This window comes from Notechis scutatus, chromosome 13 (genome assembly GCF_049901735.1).
Source record: "Notechis scutatus isolate UNSWTSFEM ecotype Mainland chromosome 13, rNotScu1.2, whole genome shotgun sequence".
Classification (NCBI taxonomy): domain Eukaryota; kingdom Metazoa; phylum Chordata; class Lepidosauria; order Squamata; family Elapidae; genus Notechis; species Notechis scutatus.
The window spans coordinates 2063428-2086814 of NC_142021.1; the positions used below are offsets into that span (position 1 = coordinate 2063428).

Consider the following 23387-nt stretch of genomic DNA (forward strand, 5'->3'; position numbering starts at 1 on the left):
AAGCAGAAAAAGCATCCGGTACGTTTTCAGCTCGTAAAGATCTAGGCCGCTGCAGCCTAGGGCTTCTCCTTTACCCATTAATGTTCTCTCTCCTTCAAAAAAATATGTGGCTTCTAGAACATTCCCTTGGGAAGTTCATGCTGGTGAGAAGAGGACAACTGGTGAGGACAACTAAGGTCAAGAATGGGTGGACACACCTGTTTCTCCCATTTCATCTTGACCAGTGGCGATTCTAACAGTGGAGTTAGAGGGGGCGACCATGTTGGCTTCAAGGACTTTGGGGATGAGATCAAGGTCTACGTTGAAAGTCTACATCTCACCTACTCCTGGGGTGAGGAAGGAAGCCACAGCCACAATTTGATCCAAGCTGGTGTTCCTCAACGGCAGTGACTTCTTCAAAAGCAATCCAGATCCTGGTGCAGGGGCCGCCAACCTTTTGGACCTCAGGGACCACCAAACTCATAATTTTAGACCACATGGACCACTAATATGAATTTTGACTGACGTTGGTGGGAAAGTCGATCCCGTATTCCAGAGCTGCAGTAGTCACAGGACTGGCCTTTGGTCATCCCGGAGCAGCTCCTCCAGTCCATGGCCGGCCGGTGCACCTGGATGGAGGAGCAGCTGCTCCGGGATGACCAAAGGGCCAGTCCTGTGACTCCTGCAGCTCTGGAATATGGGACCGACTTTCCCACCAACGTCAGCAAGCCACCCTGGGCGGATTTCTCTTCCCCGCCGTTGGTCTTACCTTCCAGTTCTAGCTCGCGTGGCTCTATGCAAGGTAAGGTTTGCGCTTGGCCGAAGGGTGGGGCCAGTGGGTGGGCGGGCCATGTGGGCGGCACAGCCTTGTGTTCCTGCGCAGCCTGGATTAATTGCTTTTGGGGGGGACATTTCTCTGTGGACCCCCAAAATTTTCTCGTGGACCACCAGTGGTCCCCGGCCCACCGGTTCTGCAGATCGACTCCTTTCAATAATTGGGAATTATTTAATAAGCCGACAAACGTATTAACGATTTTTGGGGGGGTGTTAAATCAACCCTCATTCAACGACCTGTTTTGATGAGCTTCCGCCAGCCGGGAAAAAGGCCAGCTGGCTTAGCTCTTAACGATGGAGGCCCACCTCCTGCTCACCTGGCCGTTGAAGGATGCCCCTTCTTGGGACCTGATGAAGTCGCCGTACACCTGATTGGCTCTCAGGATCACTGTGGCAACCGCCTCTTGGTACTGCGGGGAGGATGTGGCCAGGAGAGGAAGCGCGGCGAGTGGGATGTGATCCTGGCTACTGCAAAGGCAGCCTTCATCGTAGCTGTATGGGCTGAGGCTACAGAGAGGAGGAAGAGGAGGAAGGTCAATCCAAGCACTTTCCTTTCGAGGAAAAATACCAACTGGATATAGGATGTCCTTGACTTACCACCATTCGTCATTCATTCAAAGCTACAATAGATTGAAAAAAAAAATGTGACATGACCAATCCTCGCACTTATGACCGTCCCCATGGTCGTGCAATTAGAATTCAAGCATTTTGGCGACTGGCGTGGATTTATGAGGGTCCTGGGGTCACGTGAGACCTTCCCAGCTGGCTTCCGACAAGCCGAGTCCATGAGAGAAGTCGGATTCACTTAATGAGAGGATGGCTCACTTTACCTCTGCAGGTGATGCGTGCTTAAGAAGGAGAGCGCCAAAAGGTCCGATCGAACTCAACTCCCTTAACAGAGGTTCCAGTCCCAATATGGTTGTAAGATGAGGACTAGTTCAATTTTTCGAGGCCCAATCATTTTTCTGAAAATAGTCTTGTTTTCCTCTTAGACGAGAAGGCAACCTGCCCAGAATTTGGGGTAAATTTTGGGTGCCGGGTGGTATATGCCAAGGCTTGCAAATAAATCAACCTCTGAGCTACCTTATCCCTTCTTCCTTATCTAAGGGGAAATTCCCAACGCTCTCTCTGAAATGCAGCCATCAGGGGCTTTGGCTATGACTCAGGCCCGCGAGAGAAGGCCCTCGCCAGCGGCCGCACCCCTGGGAAGGAGAGCCAGTGGCTTTTATAAAGGGGGTTGGAGTCTAAACACGGAGGAAGCGCTGGCAGGAGAAGACGAGCCCCGTGAATGATAAACGAGTAAAGAAATAAATGGGCTCGGAGCGATGATGGCTCCAGGCTGAGCCGAGCCCGGGTGAGTCATCTTGCCGGGGTGAAGTACAGCTCCCTTGGGAATGAGGGAATTGATGAGGTGCGTCTGTAGATGGAAGGGAAGGAGGGAAGGGAGGAAGGAGAGGAAACGAGAGAGGAGGGAAGATGGAAGGACAAAAGAGAGAGAAGGGAGAGAGGGAGGGAGGGGGAGAAGAAGGAGAAAGGAAGAAAGGAAGGAAGGACAAATGAGAGGAGGGAGGGAGGGAGGGAGGACAAAGGAAGGGAGAGAGGAAGGAAGGAAGGACAAAAGGAGGAGGGAGGGGAGAGGAGGAGGGAGGACGAAAGGAAGGAAGGACAAATGAGAAGGAAGGAAGGAAGGAAGGAAGGAAGGAAGGAAGGAAGGAAGGAAGGAAGGAAGGAAGGAAGGAAGGACAAATGGAGGAGGGAGGGAGGAAGGACAAAGGAAGGGAGAGAGGAAGGAAGGAAGGACAAATGAGAGGGAAGGAGGGAGGGGAGAAGGAGGGAGGGAGGAAGAAAGGAAGGAAGGACAAACGAGAGGGAAGGAAGGAAGGAAGGAAGGAAGGAAGGAAGGAAGGAAGGAAGGAAGGAAGGAAGGAAGGAAGGAAGGAAGGAAGGAAGGAAGGAAGGAAGGAAGGAAGGAAGGAAGGAAGGAAGGAAGGAAGGACAAAAGCGAGTGAAGGGAGAGAGGTTTCTCTACCTCTGGATATTTTTAAGAGGCTGGACAACCATCTGTTTTAAGGAAGGTTTATTTGGTTTGGCTGCAGCTTGCAGAAGATCAAAATTTCCAATTCTGCATGAGGAAAGGAAAAGGGAAAGGAAAGAAGGATGGATAGGCAAGCAGGCAGAGAGAGACAGGCAGACACAGCAGATATATAGCTGGATGAAGATGGCTTAACGGTGGTGGAGACTTGGTCATGCCCCAATCGGGGCTTAAGGAAGCCTCCCTCCCAGTCCCATGCACGCAGCCATCAAAAGCAAAGCCAGATGTGAGGTCCACAGCTGGCACCTCACTCCACTGAATCACGACACAAGCTGGAGACTAGAGTTCCACACCAAGACACTCTTGGGAAGCGGCCTTATGGCCCCTTCCCTAAACCCTTATCCCATCTTCCAGAAAGCCAAGGGGCCACTCACTTGGAGACCAGCGAAAACGCTTCGGAGCAGATGGCCGGACAAGGGACCAGCTTGATGGCTATCCGGCCCAGGGTGGCCGGGTAATGGACCCTGATGACAGTATCGAAGGCGGTGGCGATGGTGTTGACGTCCCCCTGCTTGGAGCTCTGCTCCCCACTTCCCGTGTCAAGGATGTTGCCTCCGTGCAGGACCAAAAGGAGGACATGGATCTGGCTGGGCTGCGCCAGGGGAGGCGCCGCTTCATCCTGGAAAGAAGAGACCAGATTCAGGTCAGGCGGATTCTCAAGGGCCTCTTGGAGAAGCAGGAAGTTTAGAGGGGTATGGACCCATCGCCTGGAAGCCTTCAGATCCATAATGGCAAACCGGTGGCATGCAGAGCCATTTGGGTGGGCACACGAGTCCCAGCCGAAATGATCGGCGCGCCTCCCAGCTGATTTGAGGCCCATTTGAGGCCGTTTTCGTCCTCCTGGAGGCTCGAGGGAAGCCTCTGCAGCCTTGGGAGGCCGAAAAACGGGCCTTCCAGAAATACCGGAAGTGCCGAAATGGGCCTCTTTTTGCATGTATGCAGAGTGCAGGTAAGTGGCAGGACGCTGGTGTTGTGTGTACATGCACAGGGGCGGCAGGACGCATTGCATGGCAGTGCCATCACTGCTTCAGATTTTCTGGCCTGCTGGCTAGGCAGATCCCTTCTGCTGCAATGGAGCCAAAAAAAAAAACCCTTGGAGATGTCCCTATGGACCCCTGGACACTATGGAAGGCTTAGGTGCCACAGGCGAGAAGACCATGCGTAAACACAATGTAGGATCAGCTGGAAGGGCGACAAGAATAGATCTGAGCTCTTTCCTGGAACCTGTTCAGTTGTGTGTGTGTGTGTGTGTGTTTTATATTTTGTATCACTTCCAACTTCCCCTTGGCACATTGGCACCTTAATTGAACACTGTTGCCGCTATGTGTTTATTCTCCTTATAATTAGCCAGACGTGTTGCATAAAACTGGATCGGATTCCCGTAAAGCTCCCTGGGTTTTGCATGGAAACGATAGAAGGGACGGAATTGGACAGGTCACGTTCGACTTACGATCGCTCGCTTAGCAAACGTTTGAAGTAATGACGGAATCTAGGAACTGGGCCTGGCTAGTCTAGGGAAGAGAAGGACCAAGGGAGACAGGAGAGCAGCCTTCCAGTATTTGAGGGGCTGCCCCAGAGAGGAGGAAGGGGGTCAAGCTATTCTCCAAGGCACCTGAAGGCCAGACAAGGAACAATGGATGGAAACGGAACAAGGAGAGATTCAACCTGGAAATAAGGAGGAATTTTCGGACAGTGAGAACAATCAACCAATGGAACAAAAGCTGCCCTCGGAAGTTGTGGGAGCTTCATCCCTGGAGGCTTTCAAGAAGAGATTGGACTGCCACCTGTCAGAAATGGTGTCGGGTCTCCTGCTTGGGCAGGGGGTTGGACTAGATGACCTACAAGGTCCCTTCCAACTCTGATTATCTGTTACCTGAATCCCCAAAGCTACTTAGGACCGCTCCAGAGTTACAGCTGCCCCACATCTTCCCCTGTGCCAGTGGTCTCCAACCTTGGCAACGTTAAGACTGGTGGACTTCAACTCCCAGAATTCCCCAGCCAGACATGCCTGATTTTTCTTCTCCCTCTTAATCTCCTAAAGCGGAGAGAGATTGCAGAGGAAGGGATTACGAGAGAGTTAAGCTATGCTGGCTGGAGAATTCTGGGAGTTGAAGTCCACCAGTCTTAAAGTGGCCAAGTTTGGGGACCCCTGCTCTATGCAGTCACCTGAACACATTTTTCCGATAACCAGATTGCATTTACGGCTGTCCACCACGATCGCATGGCTTTGATTTGCAACTGGGTTCCTCCATTTAATCCTGGTTTTCAGGGGGGAAAAAATACCCATTGGGGAAACTCGATCTACTTAATGACTGCCGCGTTCGCTTAATACTCTCCGCAAAAAAAAACTCTCCTAAAATTGGTTATGCGTTGCCTCGACTTATGACTGCAATGGTTTCGTGACCGTAATTCTGGGGCCCGCTTTGGATGAACAGAGAAAAAAAACCCAGCCGTTTTGGAGCCCATATCTCAAGGCTTACGGTCAGATCCCAGACGCAGGGTGCAGGATAGTTAAGTCTGTTTGCTTTTCTATATGAGCAGGACATGGGTTCGAATGCTGTACCTCAATAATGCTTAGTCTTTCCACGCTGCATCCGACATGGAATCCCGCAGCCGATTCGAGAGTTGGGTCATCTGGAAGGGGGAAAAAAATGGGCGTGTAAACAGGATTTATTCTCCTGCCAGTGAGATAAATGTCAGGATTTAATCCGGAGAAAGGTGACGATCGTTGCCACTTTGACCCACACCCAACACAGTCAATTTCTGGCTTTCTTGGGAAGAGTTAGGTCAAGGTCCTTCCTTCTCTCTGTCGCTTTACACGGAAGAAGAGGTTACTCGCCACCGTTTCCACAACTCTTAGGTTGCACAAAGCACTGCATTCATTCCAGAGGATGTTCCCTAAATAAGCTACCTGGGACTTCATCCGTTTCTGCCGTTTCAATCTTATCCATGAGGTCGTTGGAACTCCATTTGGTAATCTCTTTTTGGGAACACCTCTTCGTTCTCAGAGATATCCTCTAAGGAAGAGGAGGAGGAGGAGGAGGAGGAGGAGGAGGAGGAGGAGGAGGAGGAGGAGGAGGAGGAGGAGGAGGAGGAGGAGGAGGAGGAGGAGGAGAGAGAGGGGAGGAGGAGAAGGAAGAGGATGGGGAGGAGAAGAGGAGGAGGAAGAGGAGGAGGAAGAGGAGGAGGAGAGGGGAGAGATGGGGGAGGAGAGAAGGTGGAAAGAGGAAGAGGAGGGAAGGGGAGGAAGAGGAGGGGAGAGATGGGGAGGAGAGGAGGAGGAGGAAAGAGGGGGGAGGAGAGGGGAGGGGAGAGAAGGAGGGGAGGAAGAGGAGAGGAGGAGAAAGTTGAGAAGGAGAGGGAGGACGAAGAGAAGGTAGAAGAGGAGGAGAAAGAGAGAGAGAAGGAGAGAGAAATTAAGGCATAAATACCTATTTTTTTTATCACATTTTTATCATCTGCCAGTTGGGCGTGGGTTGAGTGGGAAGGCTAACTCTCGTTGCCTTTCTGTTTTAATTTATTTTGTCCCTCCGAACATCTTGCGTCTCCTTGCCCCTCCAAACAAAGCCCGCCCACCATTTCAAAACTGCCAAAAATAACCCCAAACTTTTCAGCCGAGCAACGCCAACTTTTTTCTCTTCCTCAAACAGCTGCTGCCCGCCTGCCCAGATGGCCAGAATTGCGGGCAAGAATGCCAGGTCGCCCCCTTCCCCATCTAAGGCCACCCCTTTGGAAAGGAGGTGTGTGTGTGTGTGTGTGTGTGTGTGTGTGTTTCCCACCTACCGTGTGCATCGAAGAATTCCTCGTCGGTGCTCTCGTCGGAGTCCCGGGCAATACTTTGCATCCTCCAATCGCCGATGGTATGGTGCGAGGGGCTTGCTAGGAGGAGCAAAAGAGGTTTTTATGCCATCCATTCTTTTGGGCGACCAAGGGAGGTGCCTTTGCTGGCAGAGACCCATCCACCTGTCCTGCAAGGCAGGGCAAATCCAAGGATGCTACGCCCTGACATGGTTGTCACTCGTTGTTTTTGGGAGGGTGGGGTGGGTGGGGGGCTCACAACCCCCTGCCCAGACAGCCTGGCAATCAGAGAACCTCCGTCGCTGCTCACTAACTGAACGAATAAAGCTATTTATAAACCTGGGAAGGATGGAGGGTGGAGGAGGGAGAAAAATCACTCAGGCCGGCAATTTAGCAAAGGAAGTGGTCTAATTGAACCTGTTTTTGTTTTTTGTTTTTGTTTTTTCTTTCCGAAGCACGGGGAGATTCGTTCCTCGGTTAGGAAGGTTTGCAAAAAGGAGCAGGAGGAGGAGGAAGAAGGAAGAAGGAAGAAGGAAGAAGGAAGAAGGAAGAAGGAAGAAGGAAGAAGGAAGAAGGAAGAAGGAAGAAGGAAGAAGAAGAAGAAGAAGAAGAAGAAGAAGAAGAAGAAGAAGAAGAAGAAGAAGAAGAAGAAGAAGAAGAAGAAGAAGAAGAAGAAGAAGAAGAAGAAGACAGCAAGATTTTGAAGCAGACAAAACTCTCTTTCCCATGCTTGAAATATAGAAATAACCACAACTGGAAGGTAGTAGGTAGGTAGGTAGGTAGGGGATGGATGGATGGATGGGATAGGATAGGAAGGTAGGTAGGTAGGTAGGTAGGTAGTAGATAGAGAAAGAAAGAAAGAAAGAAAGAAAGAAAGAAAGAAAGAAAGAAAGAAAGAAAGAAGAAAGAAAGAAAGAAAGAAAGAAAGAAAGAAAGAAAGAAAGAAAGAAAGAAAGAAAGAAAGAAAGAAAGAAAGAAAGAAGATACATACACACACAGAGAGAGAGACACATTCCCCAGAATGTAGGGAGATCTAAACCCAGTGCTGGGGCTGTCAGCTAAGATTCACAATTTCAGCAGTTGTTGAGACCAGAGAATGATTCCGTTTCTTTTTCTTTTTATCAACACTAGTTGCCTCTCCAAACCAGACCTTCCGCCTTTCATTAAGCAGAGATGCTCGGTGCTGAAAAGACACAGCTATGCCAGGCCACGAGACAACACATTAATGCAAAAATGCACTTGCAGAAAGAAAATGAAAATTGCATTCCTAAGGAAGCTGACATCCCTTGCCAAAACTACAGCTTGGGATAAAATATATATATATATATATATATATCTGTTTTTTGTTCTAGGAAGTGCAGGGCCAGGGATACAAATAGAGATTCCTGCTGGTGTCTTACAGTTGTGCAAAGACTGGACTAGATGTGATTGTGTTTCCCCTGCTGTTGACCAACAATTGTGTTGGTGAATAGCAAAGCTGAAAGTGGATGGCATGGGACCCCCAAATCCATCATTCATGCCTAAACAAGACTTATGGGGTTCTTGATACACTCTGAACGGGGTGGGTTTTCTTACAGACATTTTTATTACCCAGCTAGGTAACATCACCAGTGCTAGAAGGGAGTGGGATTTGTAAACAGCAGGAGGAGGAGGAGCAGGAGGAAGAGGAAACTGTGGGGTGCTTGGTGCTCCCTGACTTTAGAGGTTTTCTTGCAGATGTTTCATGACCAAACTAGGTAACATCATCAGTTTGCAGAAAACAGGAAAGTGTGAGAAAGAAACTAAAGCTTGCCCTGTCTTGATGCTCTTTACTATCTCCCAGTCTCCTCTTCCTCCTCATTTTCTGCTAGCCCTGATGATGTTTCCTAGTTGGGTCATGGGTCACATCTGCAGCAAAACCACCAAGCTGAGAAAACCCCAAGGATGCCCCAGCTCAACCCTGAGCTACAAATATCCCCTCCTATCTGAACAAGACCAGAGGGGAAGCTGACCTTGCCAGCAATTGCTCTGGACTCTAATTTCACTAATTGTCCTGTGGAAAAAGGTCACCGTGTTCCTCAGGGATAAACCACAAACTCATTCTGGTTTCTGCCTGGGCTCCGTAGATCCTCCCTGCGGATTCCACCCCCAAATCCTCTGGGAGGATCAGGGAGCAGACGGACAACTAAATCACCCTAGATTGACGTCAAAGGCTCTTGTGTAAAAGCCGCTAAAAATAGGAGAGGGAATCAGGTCGGTTGACCGCCGGAGCTTGCTCCAGGGGTCTCGCCCCAGCAAGGGGGCAAAAGTGGGAGGGTGGGAGAGCCACCTTCCCACCAGGGCAGCAGGAAAGCCGGACACTAGTGGGCACCTGTCCCCTGGAGCAAGCTCAACAAGACGGATGGAAGAGCAGGTTGTCATGCGTTACTGCAGGGGTGGATCTGGTCTCATGGGAGAGAGCAGCTAGGTGTGTGTGTGTGTGTGTGTGTGTGTGTGTGTGTGTGTAAAACAGAGAGAGAGAGAGAGGAGAAGGAGGAGGAAGAAGAAGAAGAGGAAGAAGAGGAGGAGGAGGAGGAGGAGGAAGAAGAAGAGGAGAAGAAGGAAGTAGAGGAAGAAGAAGAGGAGGGAGAAGAAGAGGAGGAGAAAGAAAAGGAGGAAGAATAAGAGGAGGAGGAGGGAGAAGAAGAAGAGGAGAAGGAGCAAGAAGAAGAGGTGGAGGGGGAAGAAGAAGAAGAGGAGCAGGAGGAGGGAGAAGGAGGAGGAAGGAGGTGGAGGAGGAGGAAGAAGAAAAGGAGGAGGAGAGAGAAGAGGAAGAGGAAGAAAAAGAAGAGGAAGTGGAGGAGGAGGAAGAAGAGGAAGAGGAGGAGGAAGAAGAAGAAGAGAAGGAGGAGGAGGAGTTCTACTCAACACAGTTCATATGATGACTCCCTCCCAATTTTGTCCTCAAATTACACCAAAATCTACCATGGAACCCCGAGTCCCATGGCTCCCTTTTTGCCGGCTTTGGGGCCCAACTCACCTCCTCTTTTGGAAGAGGATTTGGAAGACGTGGACCACTGCTTGGTTAGCACTCGCCTCGGCAAAGATTCATCAGTATTGCTGGCAGCATCCACCCCCTCGGTGGATGGAGGTATGGCCTTGGATTCCAGGTTGCGCTCGTTCTTGAGGGGGTCTTGAGGAAGGTGGGGTTCTAGGTCAGGCTCATTGATGCTGAACTGGGCCATCTTCTTCGCCAACATCAGCTGGGCCTCCTTTTCCAGCTGTCGGATGTCCTCTATGGTGAGCCCGTACCATTCATCCTGCCAACACCAAGCCTGCCGATGAGCCCTTACCATTACTTTCCGTAAACCTGGGGGAGAAACCAAAATCAGCCATCATCAACCAGCTGTCTCGAACTCATGTTAAGACAAGCTTCTCAAACAATGACAACTTTCCATCTGCCAATCCGTTCAAGACCATCATTTGCCCCTTTCCCTATTTTCTTCCCTAGGCAGACATAAATCCTTCCTTCCTGAAATTCTGGACTCTTGGAAGAGGGTTCATGATGTTTCTGTAAGCTGTGAAGGTAGGTAGAACTTCTTGAGAAGGTGTTCCTGTGTTGAGGAGGAGGAAGACGAAGAGAAAGGAGGAGGAGAGGAGGAGGAGGAGGAGGACTATTTGGGGACCCCATTTTCTGAGCAATGTATCTCTCTGGGTTTATTCCGTTTCAAGATGTCTTCAATCCTGGGTCTGTAGACCATGTCTTGAATCAGTTGAGACAGATTCTACTGGAGAATCCCCTGGGCCATACCTCTCTTGAGTCCAGTCTTCCAGATGTGTGGACCCATCCCCAGAATTCTAGGCCACAGCTGCACAATTCTGGAGGTTGAAATGCTTGTCTGCACGTGAAGGGTGAACCCAAGTTGGCTTCAGCCATGCCCCCTTGGTCAGAAGAAGAACTGTGTGTTGGGCTTCCTTCCACTCTTCTTCTGGATCATTGGTCCTCTGGTCTTTGAGAACTTCCCTCTCCCAAAGTGGGTCCTTCCAGTGTGTCAAGATGACAACTCTCAAATTCTAGGATCTGGACACATCTGGAGGAAGCTTAACCAGGCCGTCCTGAAATGCCTGGACCCCCCCCCCCCTCAAAAGAACTGGAGCTCGAGGTGAAGACCCCGAAATCAAAGACTCACCAACATCATGGATGAAACGCTCGATTTTCGACTGCATCCCCCAGTAACGGAACTCCACCTTGCAGAGTTTATAGGCACACATAACGGGATAGGTCCCAGGGTTGTTCTTCTGCTCTTGGATCCAGTCCTCTGGCAGAGGGCCCCTGGCTGTCTTGGCTGATTTGAAGACCTTTGGGTCCTCCTCTGATTTGTATTCGTGGGGTGGGACGGGGTCCTTCACGATATCGATAGGATCTAATGCAGGGTGGGGTGCGGGGGGGAGAGATAAATACACCGAATAAATATGCCCAAGCCACAGGAAACCGTCCCTCAATAGCCTTTCCCCCTAAAGGCTTGTTGTGTTTAGATAAGAGGGTAGAGACCTGGTCTCCACCTCTTTCTATTTACACAAGGAAAGCTGGTTTGGTTTAAACAGTTTATTCAAGGCTGGCAGAAACTGGGTAGCCTCAACTTCCCTTGGAGAAGCCAGCAAGGACGCTGCACTTCTTCTACATTTCAGGAGAAGACCTCACGATGGCCACCTCTTTCTAAAAGGACGCCGGATTCCAACAGGCTAAGCCCAACAGAGGTGGCCAATTTGTACTTTTACCAAAAAAGAGACCTTTTCTAGTTGGAAAAGCTCTACTTTTACCAAAACTAGAGATTTTCCAACGCGGAAAGATCTCTTCTCTCTATCAGAATCACAAAATTGGAAGGGACCTTGAAGGTCTTCTAGTCCAACCCTTTGCTCAGGTAGAAGAACCTGTCCTATACTGTTTCAGACCAAATGGCTGTCCAATCTCTTCTTAAAAACTTCCAGTGTTGGAGAATTCACAACTTCTAGTGGCAAGCTGTTCCACTGGTTAATTGTTCTGACTGTCAGGAAATTCCTCCTTCATTCTAAGTTGCTTCTCTCCTTGATTAGTTTCCATTTGTTGCTTCTTATCCTGCCTTCAGGTGCTTTGCAGACTAGCTTGACTCCCTCTTCTTTGGGGCAGCCCCTGAGATACTGGAAGACTGCTATCCTGTCTCCCCTAGTCCTTCTTTTCCTTAAACCAGACATACCCAATGCCGCCAACCGTTCTTCCTATGTTTTATCCTTCTCTCGGGTCAAATGGGAAACAGCAGAGAGCAATTCAAATCCCGTCCCAATTTTCTGCCATTGTTCACAAGGTTTATCCCCGTTTTCCCAAGGCCTGAGGAAGGCCAACCACAGCTGAAATCTAGGCTCTGGGACTCACCTGTCTGTCCCACCCTAGCAACCATAAGAGAGAAATCAAAATGTGAGGAAAGGCTCACACCCACCCAGAACCGTCTGCCTCTTCTCCGCGGGGGAAAGGTTGAACACGTTGGGTTGCTCTCCTGAGTCAGATATATAATAGGTTTCGATATCGATGGAGAATTTCTCCACAAATGGGCAGGTGTACCTGAAGAAGGAGGAGGAGAAAAAGAGCAACTCAAATACTTAAGATTCAAAACCTCTTCGCCTCAAAAACGTGTCAAGAGCCCTCCCAACCCGCACACTCTCTCTCACACACACATATATGCGGTGTGTAATAAAGGCAGCTGTTTTCCTAAGGAAAAAGACAGGAAAATAAATGAAAAGGCCTCCGGGAGTCACAGAGTAACGCGGAATTTTATTAGCACCTTGGCGCTTTTTTTTTTGTTTTTGCCAACGTGGCAAAACCGGAGCAAGCTCACTGCCTTTATTTGAAGAAACTAAAATGATGGCTTCCCCTCACATACAAATGCCCTCTTGGTTGTTATAAACTCGCTGTCAGGGTTCCAAGTAATAGGCTCATATCAAGCAAATCGCTGGGTGGTACCTCGTCCTGGTATAAGGATATGCATTCCAGGATTCCTCTTCGACTCGGAGGGCCGCCTTGGGGAGTATCGATCGAAACCAGCTTGGAATATGCATACCAATATGGTATACTTTATGGGTGTACTGCCCGTCGCCTCCTGGGCCATCAATATAGGGTCGGTTTTCCAAAATCTCCACGCCGCTGCCTTCTCCACAAGTCTCTTCGCGGCTCTTTTTCTGAACATTAGAGAAACAGATGAACGAGTAGATAGATATCAATTATTTACAAAACGAAGAATGGCTGAAAAGGGGACATCCAAATAAATCGCCTTGTGATGAGGTTCCATGCAGAAAACCAAACCAAACCAGGGAGTGTGTGTGTGTGTGTGTTTCGCAACCCTAAGTTCTATACCTGCAATAAATTTGTTTTCTTTTGTTTTGTACAGGTCACCTTCAAGAAGTGAGGGGAGCCGAATGTCAACTCAAAAATATTTCTCTGGTCTTTTAGCGTTGCCAGCAGAAAGGGACTGGGGGGGGGAGTAGTGCATTCCCTAGATAATTGCTAGGCGGCCGAAGCTTCTGGCGCTCAAGATTATTACTGGAGAGCCTGATTGATGACACTTGGCTATGGATGTGTCCCATTGGAGAATATACATCCAGGGGGTGGGGGGAAGACCAGGGTCACGGGAGAAATTAATGGTGTATCTTAGTGTCAGCTGCACCCAGGTACACCGACATGGAAACTCCTAATAAATCATTTTTTTTAACTGTGAGAGATGCAGCTAGAGACTGATGATTTGAATGGGGGTGGGTTTGTTGGAGCCCTGACAGCTGTATCTCGGAGGCCCCCAAATGCCACCTGGGAAATTAGGAATACTTTCCTGTTTCTTGTCGATGCATTATCAGTATGGGAAGCACGAGAGTACTCCTTAACAAGCAATTAAAATAATAATCATAATCACAATAGCACAAGCCTGCTCTTCCGTTTGCCTGCTCCCTCCCTCCCTTTCATTTGTGTTTTGTAAGTGATTTTAAAGTGTCTGCCACTTTGGGAATTAAAGACAAGCTGAGATTGGAGTTATGAATTGACTGTAAAAAAGACTTCGGTAATGACCTTTTCTTTTGGCAGGCAAACAAGAAGAAGAGAAAGCTATGCTTAACAAAAACAAAACAAAAAAGATTAATAATGTTGAGAGAGGGGAAAAAAAAACACGCCTAAGAAAGAGACATTAACTTTACAACGTTGACTTGAGGGCCACTTAAAATTCAGTTGAACCATAAAAACAGCAGAAGATGCCAGGGAAAAGTGGAAAGGAGGACACATTTATATGACAGCAAAATAAATTTGATAATTTTAAACGCTCTGCTGCTACTGATCTCATCACAATGAGAACAGCCAGGAATAGGGTGAGCCGGTCACGGCTCTTCCCAAATTTACAAAAGTGATCCACTCCCTTTTTCAGCAGAGAAACAGAAGCTTTTCAAATAATAAAAAGCTTCCATTCACCAACCCATTCCAAAAGGGAGAGGCGATCGTTTGCTAGCTTCCTTCGTTGCTTCCTTCGTTGACCTGTTTGTTACACCTTGTGCGCATTTGGCTGGTTGTTGCAAACAGATCTGAACAATGGCTATTGGGGAAGGAACCTGGCTGCCAAGCCACCATCCCTTCTGTTTCTCCCCCTTCTCGGATGCTAGATTTCCAGGCCAAACGGGGACTTCAAGCTAAAGCAACAACATTAAATGACTCACAACAAAAACCCAGAGAGGCAGAATTGCAGCCACTTAAAAAGCTTTTATGGAAATCCATCTCCGGGCAAAGGGAGAGCGAGTGAGGCAGGACTCGGGCACGCGGTCTTGCCATTGTGGAAAGAGCCACCCCAACAGAGGTCAAACAAGCTATCGGTCATCTGCTGGGGACAGCCAGAAATAACCGGGTGCAAAGGACAGCTGGCTCACCCCTCAAAGAGTGGAACTGGGGTGACCTTTCAGAAGACCGCAGGAGGAGGGACATTCCAAGAGCAGGTGGTCAGCCATGTTGGCTTCCAAGATGAAGACAGAATAATAGAGCTGGAAGGGACCTTGGAGGTCTTCTAGTCCAGCCAATGCTTGTCCAATTTCTTCTTTAAAACCTCCAGTGATGGAGCATCCACAAGTTCTGGTGGCAAGCCGTTCCCCTGGTTAATTGTCCTCACTGTGAGGAAGTTTCTTCTTAATTCCAGCTCGCTTCTCTCCTTGTTTTGAGTCTCCATTTGTTGCTTCTTATTCTGCCTTCTGGGGCTTTGCATAATAGCTTGACTCCCTCTTCTTTGGGGCAGCCCCTCAAATATTGGAATGCTGCTATTAGGTCACCCCCTACTCTTTCTTTTCTCTGATCCAGTTCTACAGAGGAATGATTGAGTCCGTCATCTGCACCTCTATAACTGTCTGGTTTGGTTCTGCAACCCAACAGGACAGACACAGATGCCAGAGAGGAATTAGGACTGCAGAAAAAAATCAATTACTACCCACCTGCCTTCCATGGAGGACCTGTCTACTGCACGAGTCAAAAAGAGGCCTGGGAAAATATCTCCACATCCCTCACATCCCGGATATAAACTGTTTCAACTCCTTCCCTCAAAACGACGCTATAGACCACTGCACACCAGAACAACTACCTCGTGTTGTTCACAATGCAAGCGACGCAAGACTTGTGTTCCCGCAGGCCATGTAGACGGCGCAGCCTTGTGTTCCCACGCAGCCTGGATTAATTGCTTTGGGGGTGACATTTCTCTGTGGACCACCAAAATTTCCTCACAGACCACCAGTGGTCCCTGGCCCACTGGTTGGCGACCACTGAGCTAGATCACACATCCTTACTCCAGAGAAGCTGGAAACAGATGAGGAGACCAAATAATAGTGCGGGTTTTGTTTCCAGCTTGCAAAAAACTGGCCTGCTCATTTCTCGCGGTTCAAATTTGCAAGCAACAAACCCAAATGCCGCGTGCAGCGAAAAAGAACAGTGAGCAGCCAGGAGAAACATCAGGACTTGGGGTGTGCTTTTTCACAGAAGCAGAAGATTTGCGAAGTCTAGCATCTCCACAAGCACAAAGGACTGGAAATGTGTCAGACACCTGACAGCTAGGGATGATGCGAGCTTCGTTTAACGGAGAGCAGTAATTAAGGAAATGCCTAAAGGCAACACCCTGTTACTAATGGTTTCTGACAGAAGCTGCCGAAGAAGCTCCACAGCCTCTGATCTCTAGGTAAACATGATGCTGCAGTCATTGGTGCGGCGTGAACGACCTGAATCGATCAATCCATAGTTTACGGTTTGCAAGACGGATTATTTTCTTCAGATTAGGGGTATCAGGAGGGTACATGGCAACGTAAGAACCAGAAAGAGGTATGTTGCATCAGCTTAACATTGTTTTGGCCACACCACTGGACACTCCTACTTCAAACAATTGTTTTAAGAAAGGTAAAGATTTATGAGTTACATGAAATGTCAAAAGACTGATAAAAAAAAAAAAACAGCTGTAGGCAGAGGTGGTATTCAGCCAGTTTGGACCAGTTCTGGAGAACCGGTAGCGGAATTTGAGTAGTTTGGAGAACCGGCAAATCCCACCTCTGACTGGCCCTGCCAACCCCACCTCTTCTCTGCCTCCCAAGTCCCAGCTGATCGGCTGGGTCTCCTTTGGTTTCCCTGCACAGGAGAACGGAGCTGGAAAGCAGGTTCGTGGGGTGGGGAGGGAAGGGGGACTTTGCAGTATATCCTTCCCCTGCCACGCCCACCAAGCCACGCCCACCAAGCCACGGCCACAGAACCAGTAGTGAAAATATCTGAATTCCACCACTGGTCATAGGTAAAATTGAAAAGGGAGGAAGGGCACACTGGTTTGTCTCCCTTTCTGCTTCTCCTTGCAACGGTACGGTGCTTGGGGAGGTGCTCAAAAGGTTTCCTTCCTTGCCGTGCTTCGAGTCTTTCTCCACGCGAGGTGTTAATGGGACACGAGAAAGAACTCACGGAGAGGAGATGCCGCCTAGGAATGATCAGATAAGAGACTGCTTGGTCCAGAGCTGCATAACGGACGGAGAAAGATGCTCAGAAGGGACCCTCCCTAGTTTCTCAGGCTGCAAAGGAGACGGTGGGGGATTTGTACTTTCAGACTTGCAAGATTCCGTTCATGGAGCTTAGCCCACCTGGTCATGTTTCCTGTCGGGTCTACCTGGTAAGGCTGACAGGTGGAATGTGATAAAAAAAAGATACCTTGAGCATTTTGCTTTGGGGAAAGGGGTTGGGTCCAAATGTCCTCTAGAAGAGACAGGATCCCCCAAAAACATGGCCCCGTGTTTCTGGCAGGGCTTCTACCTTGACATCCCGATCTGCCTCTCTACAATGGAACGCTGACCAGAGCACCTGATCGACCTCCTTCGACATCATCACTCACGCTGACATTTACTTAATTAGAAGCAACTTCTCTTTAGTCAAATCTATAGGCTAAGGCCAGAAATGTTCGAAGCCTGCCTGTTCTGTGGGATGTGACTGATCTCAGGATCACCCAAAGAGGGCTGCCATTTTCAGAAAAACGCGACAACGTTTCCACCCCATCATCACATTTCGGTGTACGTGTGACGGTTTTGCTTGTGCCCCAAGCCAGGTCTTGTTTTATTGACTCCGAGTAGCCAGGCCACCAGGGTCTTATGCTCCAGCATCTGTATCTATGGCGATGAGATTGCATCGCCGATCCGATGGATGTAGCTCAGACGCTGCTTAGCACATGAGGTGTTTGCATGAGGACAGCAGATCAAATGATGTCACCGGTGGCCCTGGACCAAACCTGGGCCTGCCTCAGATGCTCAGCTGTGAAGATGTGGTGGGTCTGATGTGGAGAAGAGGATTAGAACAAAAGTAGGCTAGGTCCCAATTTGGAGAGAACGAAAGCAGTCCTCCAACCCAGAATGAACAGGCTGTTCTTGACAAAACTCCATTTTTAAAAACAAAAAAAAAGAAAACGAACATGGATTTATTGTGCCTGGCTTCGTTGACGCATTCCCTTGGATAAAATGAAGACTCGTGCTCACAAAGCAGAAAGAACCCTAGCCACGTTTAAAATTATAAGATGGATATTTAGAAATAATTAGTGTAATTTCAATGACAACATGACTCAGGTCTCCGGCTTACGAGGGCTGTTCTGCAGAAGTTAGGAATCGAAGCCTGATGCATCCAGTGGAAATCAGAGAGGAGGAAGGCTATACTAAGGGTGTGTGATATTAACACAATTTGGCAACAACACAAACAGGAGCCAGTGCTCCCAGGAAAGGCCATGACCTGGGGGTGATGATAGCAATCTTGGCGCAGAGTGGTTTTTCTAGCGATTGTCAGTAGCAACCACTGGTAGACCATCAGTCAAACCTTTATCATGGTCCTACTAGACTAGCTACAAAGTGTGGAATACAAACAATTGATCATTTTTAAGGCTAAACAGGATCTGTAAGAAGTGAACAGGTAGCACAAATAATACTCAGATGCCGACCAGCTTCTACATTTCAATCTGGAAACTGTTTTGTGCTCCACCATTGGTGGTCAAGTTGGCTCACGGAACTATTTTGATCCCTCATCCCCGAGCGTCACGGAAAGCTTCCGAGAAGCATAGCTGTTATGCAACGCTTCTAACCTTTGGCAAGTATGATTATCCTTCCAGCCTTCCTTCTTGGAAGAGTGGCAGATGGCCTGAGTCAAGCGCGGCCGGTGGAAACCAGCTGCAGTAGACAACCAAACAACAGGTTTGTGGAGGTGGTGAGGCAGAATTGCTTGTAGAGGGAGAGAAAGACAAGGAGACCTCTTAAGACAGCGGTCTCCAACCTCGGCCACTGTAAGACTTGTGGACTTCAACTCCCAGAATTCTCCAGCCCTTTCTCAAACTGCCAAGTTTAGGATAGATGGACTCCAATCCCCAGAATTCCTTGTTCCATTCTCAAACAGGCAACTTTAAGATAGGTAGACTACAACTCCCAGAAGTCTCCAGCCCTTCCTCAAACTGCCAAGTTTAAGATTGGTGGACTCCAACCCACAGAATTCCTCAGTTCCATTCTCAAAGTTGGCCACTTGAAGACGTGTGCACTTCAACTCCCAGAGTTTCTTAGCCCAGCCATGCTGGGAGTTGAAGTTCACGAATGCCAGGCCAGGGAATTCTGGGAGTTGAAGTCCACACATCTTCAAGTAGTCAACTTCGAGACACGCTCCCGTTCACAAGTTCTCCATCCGATCGGCCTTTTGAGCAAAAGAGGAAAAACTCTCGCTCGTTTCCTTCGTGGAGGAGAAGCCATGTTCCTCTCGGGTTGCCAAAAATCAGAGCAAAGCTGGCTGAGGAATTCTGGGAGTTGAAGTCCACAAGTCTTAAAGTGGCCAAGGTTGGAGACCCCTGTCTTAAGAGGTCCACCATGGGGGAAGCTCAGAGCAGATGGCTTTGAGATCCCTACGAGTCATCACGACAACCTTACAAGGACAAGATATATATTTTCCCCCAGCCCTTATTATGGGAAGCCATCTGGACAGTCTTGGCTTTATTTCTCCAAAAACATAGATAAACAGAAGGCTTGGCAAGAAGCATTAATTGATGTCCTAATTCTAAGAAGCTCAGATTGAATTTCCCGGAAAGCTGGAAACAATTCTGATGCTTCTTCACAGTGAGGTTTACGGCGGGGAAGAAAGGAAGCACCTCAAAAGGATTTGGCCCTTTGTTTATTAAGTTTTATTTGTTGATTACATTTATATGGTGCCCCTTTTGGGAGTTGGAGGTAATTCTGGCAATGCATTAAATCCTCATCATCGCCATCTTGTCCTCTAAGCCAAAAGAAACAACTTTGATAGGAAACGTGAATTTTTAAAATAGTACAAAGAGTGTTTTACCAGAAAGGCCCAGAAAAATGGGGAAAGGCCATCATTCTTACGAAGAACACCGTCAACTCATAAAATATTTCTATGGTCTTTTTAGAGTTGCCAACAGAAAGGGAGGAGGGAGCAGTGTGGCAATTTGGAAATCGAAAGTGCATTCCATAAATGTTTTCAAAGATAGTAACTAGGTGACTGAAGTTTCTGCCATGCAAGATTCTAACTGGACAGCATGACTGATGACTCTGGGCTATGGAGGTGTCCCATTGGAGAATATGAATTAGGATACACCCAGGGGGTGGGGGGAAAACCAGGGTCAAGGGTGACAATGAATGATGAGCCTCAGAGTCGGCTACTGGACAGTAACTCCCAATAAATCCGTTTTAAGTTTTGGAAGTTTGGCTCAAGACTCATGATTTAAATGGGGGTAACTTCCAGAATCCTGACAAATACAGGTTAGTCCTTGACTTACAACAAGTTCACTTAATGACCAAAGTTACAACGGCACTGAAAAAAGTGATAGATGACCATTCTTCACTCTTACGAACCAAACTCTGATCTCCTGAGACCCAAGTGTAACATGTAGTTCGTTCTTGGGTCCTGGTCTATTAAATTAATAGAGCCCGACAGTGCTCAGAAATAGGATTTTCTATCATGGCTACAGACGTCTGGAAGACGCTCACGATCAAATCTGTTTTTGTAATCATAAAAAAAAGATATATTATTTAAAATAAATAAATAAATAGGGAAGAAGATTCCCTAAGATCTCTGTCAACATAATCCAAATTTTTGCAAAAAAGAGAGAGAGAGAGAGATGAATTGTTTCAATTATATAACTCCCGTTGCTTCACAAAACGCAAGAGAAAAATGCGCTTCCTCCAGATGGTTGAGTGCACCAAAAAAAATCAATGACTATTTAGATCAGATTGAAGGAAAAACACCCCCGTTCAGCCTAGTAAGGGGAATGAGTTTTTTGAATCATCGTCGCTCCCAAAAGAAGCAATCTCTCATACACACACACACACACACACACACACACACACACGTATGTATGTATATATATAAACATTGGAGACATGTTCAATGTTGCCAGACAATAATTTGGACAATAATTTGACCCTGCCCCTATTCTTTGTGGCAGCCCCTCAAATATTGGAAGACTGCTATCATGTCATGCCTAGTTTTTCTTTTCATTAAACTAAAAGGTAAAAGTAAAGGTTCCCCTCGCACATCTGTGCTAGTCGTTCCCAGCTCTAGAGGGCGGTACTCATCTCCATTACAAAGCCGAGTAGCCAGCACTGTCCAAAAACGTCTCTGTGGTCATGTGGCAACCATGACTAAACCCCAAAGGCACATGGAACGCTGTTACCTCCCCACCAAAGGGGTCCCTATTTTTCTACTTGCATTCTTTACATGCTTTTGAACTGCTAGGTTGACAGAAGCTGAGACAAGGAACGGGAGCTCACTCCATGATGTGGCGCTAGGGATTCGAACCGCCAAACTGCCGACTTTTCTGATCGACAAGCTCGGCGTCTTAGCCCCTGAGCCACCGCGTCCCTTTTCGTTAAACTAGACATACCCAATTCCTGCCAACCCTTCTTCCTGTGTTTCAGCCTGCAGCCTCTTAATTTTGTCGCTCTCCTTTCTAGAGTCTTCAACATCACAGGAGACCTTGAGAAGGCCACCGGGTGACATTTCTTTCTCCAGCTACAAAGAACCCTTGTGATTTCTCTCCAAGGAATCTGGACTACAGACACCGACAAGCTGTTTGCAAGAACAACCCATTAGCACATCATGCAACACCTCTGGCCAAGGATGTTGCCGGCAGATACAGCTAAAGGGGGTGAAAGACGAGGCAGATCCAACTGTGAAGAAAATACAATCATCACGGCAGCTTGGCATTTTCTCCACGGAGTTCCTGCCTCTCCAACATCTGGAGTTCATTCTCTTTTTAGTTTAGTGTAGCACATAAAAAAGTCTCTGGCTTTTAATAAAACACGTCGGTCAGAATAGCCGGTCCTATTTGCTCTGATTTTTGGCAACCCGAGAGGAACACGGCTTCCCCTCTACAAAGAAAACGAGCGAGTGTTTTTCCTCTTTTGCTCAAATGGGCGACCGGATGGAGAACTTGTGAACAGTGGACAAGAGCGTGTCTCGAAGTTGGCCGCTTGAAGACGTGTGGACTTCAACTCCCAGAATCCCCCAGCCCAGCATTCATGGACTTCAATTCCCAGCATGGCTGGGCTAAGGAACTCTGGGAGTTGAAGTCCACACATCTTAAAGAGGCCCACTTTGAGAGTGGAACTGAGGAATTCTGGGGGTTGGAGTCCACCAATCTTAAATTTGGCAGTTTGAGAAAGGGCTGGTGAATTCTGGGAGTTGTAGTCTATCTATATTAAAGTTGCCTGTTTGAGAATGGAATGAGGAATTCTGGGGATTGGAGTTCACCTGTCTTAAACTTGGCAGTTTGAGAAAGGGCTGGAGAATTCTGGGAGTTGAAGCCCACCTGTCTTAAAGTGGACAACTTTGAGAAATGCTGATCTGTAGCACGTGATTAGGCACCATTGCCTCGGTGACCCAAAGAACAACCAGCAAAGCTCTCGTGGCAAAATTTTCTTCCCACATGAGAAAGACATCTGATGGGAAAGGGTGGAGCTGAACGGTGATCCCTAAAATCTAATCAGGAAAAAAACAATACGAGGCCGGATTTGCTGATCTGCCATTGAGCCCAGAGTACATTCAATCCACGGCTGTGATGTGAAATTAATACTAATTGTTGGAAACTCTTAGCCGCACCCTCCTGACTGTCCAATTATCTATAAAGCAGCTTGCCAAGATGAAAAAAAAAATATCACCCTCACAAGAGGACACTGGCGAGGGGGAGGGAGAGGCAGTCCGTCCCCCCCAGGGGAATTCTGGAAGAGAAACAGAACATACCCAATAATTCATTCCCTCTTAGTCCAAGAAAACCAATTTCTGGAGAGACAGGTGAGTAGCGAATACGTTTTGTACATGAAATAAAATGAATAAAATCCTGCCCTATAGCCGAGTTTCTTTTCTCTTAAATCTGAAGAAGGAAAGGAGTGTGATGGTCTTTTGACTGCAGCTGCCGCTCGCCCCAAATCCAGGGAGGAGTTGCTTTCAAATGGCTTAACAAAAGCCTTGTTGGTAGTGGGCTAAACTAACAATGGCTTCCCTTCCACCCTGAACAGGGTTTGTGTGAAATGAGCCGCGTGTAGAAGGACAGAGAGAGACGACCCTGGAAAGGGCACGCAAAGACGGTTAGCAAAACCTGAGCTCAGTTGCAGAAAGCAGGAAAGTGTGAGAAAGAAACTAAAGCTTGCCCTGTCTTGATGTTTTTAGTATCTCTCGGTCTCCTTCTCCTCCTCATTCCCTAGAAGCACTGATGATGTTACCTAGTTGGGTCATGAAACGTCTGCAAGGGAAAAAAAAGCAAGCTCAGAGAGCACCAAGGTAAGAATCACAATTATAATAACCCTCCTCTTCCTCCCCCCTGCCTGCAAATCTCATTCCCAATGAAGACGGATGATATTATCTATTTGGGTCATGAAACGTCTGCAAGAAAGCCACCCAGCTCAAAAAGCACCAAGCACCTTTCATTTTAATCCCGAGCTACAAATATTCTCCTTTAATATTACAGGGCTTCTGTTATTACAAGCAATAAAATAAGGGCTGTAGATTTCTTCAGGCCTCTGTTTCCTGACCTTGCCTGTCTCCAAGGCTTGGACCCTGGACAAATTGGGGCCATTCCACGCCAGCTCCCTCTTTTTCCAAGTGGACATGGGGGACCCACAGAACGGAGGAAAGCTTGCCAGGTCAAAGATCGAGATGCAAGCAGGAAGAATTCAAATTGCAAAAACT

General features: G+C 48.0%; 1 protein-coding gene across 1 annotated transcript in view; it reads right to left on the bottom strand.

Annotated features, from left to right (window-relative positions):
• The window catches only part of PITPNM2 (phosphatidylinositol transfer protein membrane associated 2), a 66012-nt gene that overhangs the window by 23782 nt on the left and 18843 nt on the right, over nt 1-23387 (bottom strand). Inside the window, 10 exon segments of the mRNA XM_087942571.1 lie at nt 1131-1320; nt 3280-3524; nt 5469-5539; nt 5817-5889; nt 5891-5922; nt 6689-6784; nt 9702-10031; nt 10852-11085; nt 12136-12257; nt 12657-12871. Coding sequence (XP_087798697.1) covers nt 1131-1320; nt 3280-3524; nt 5469-5539; nt 5817-5889; nt 5891-5922; nt 6689-6784; nt 9702-10031; nt 10852-11085; nt 12136-12257; nt 12657-12871 — 1608 coding nt within the window.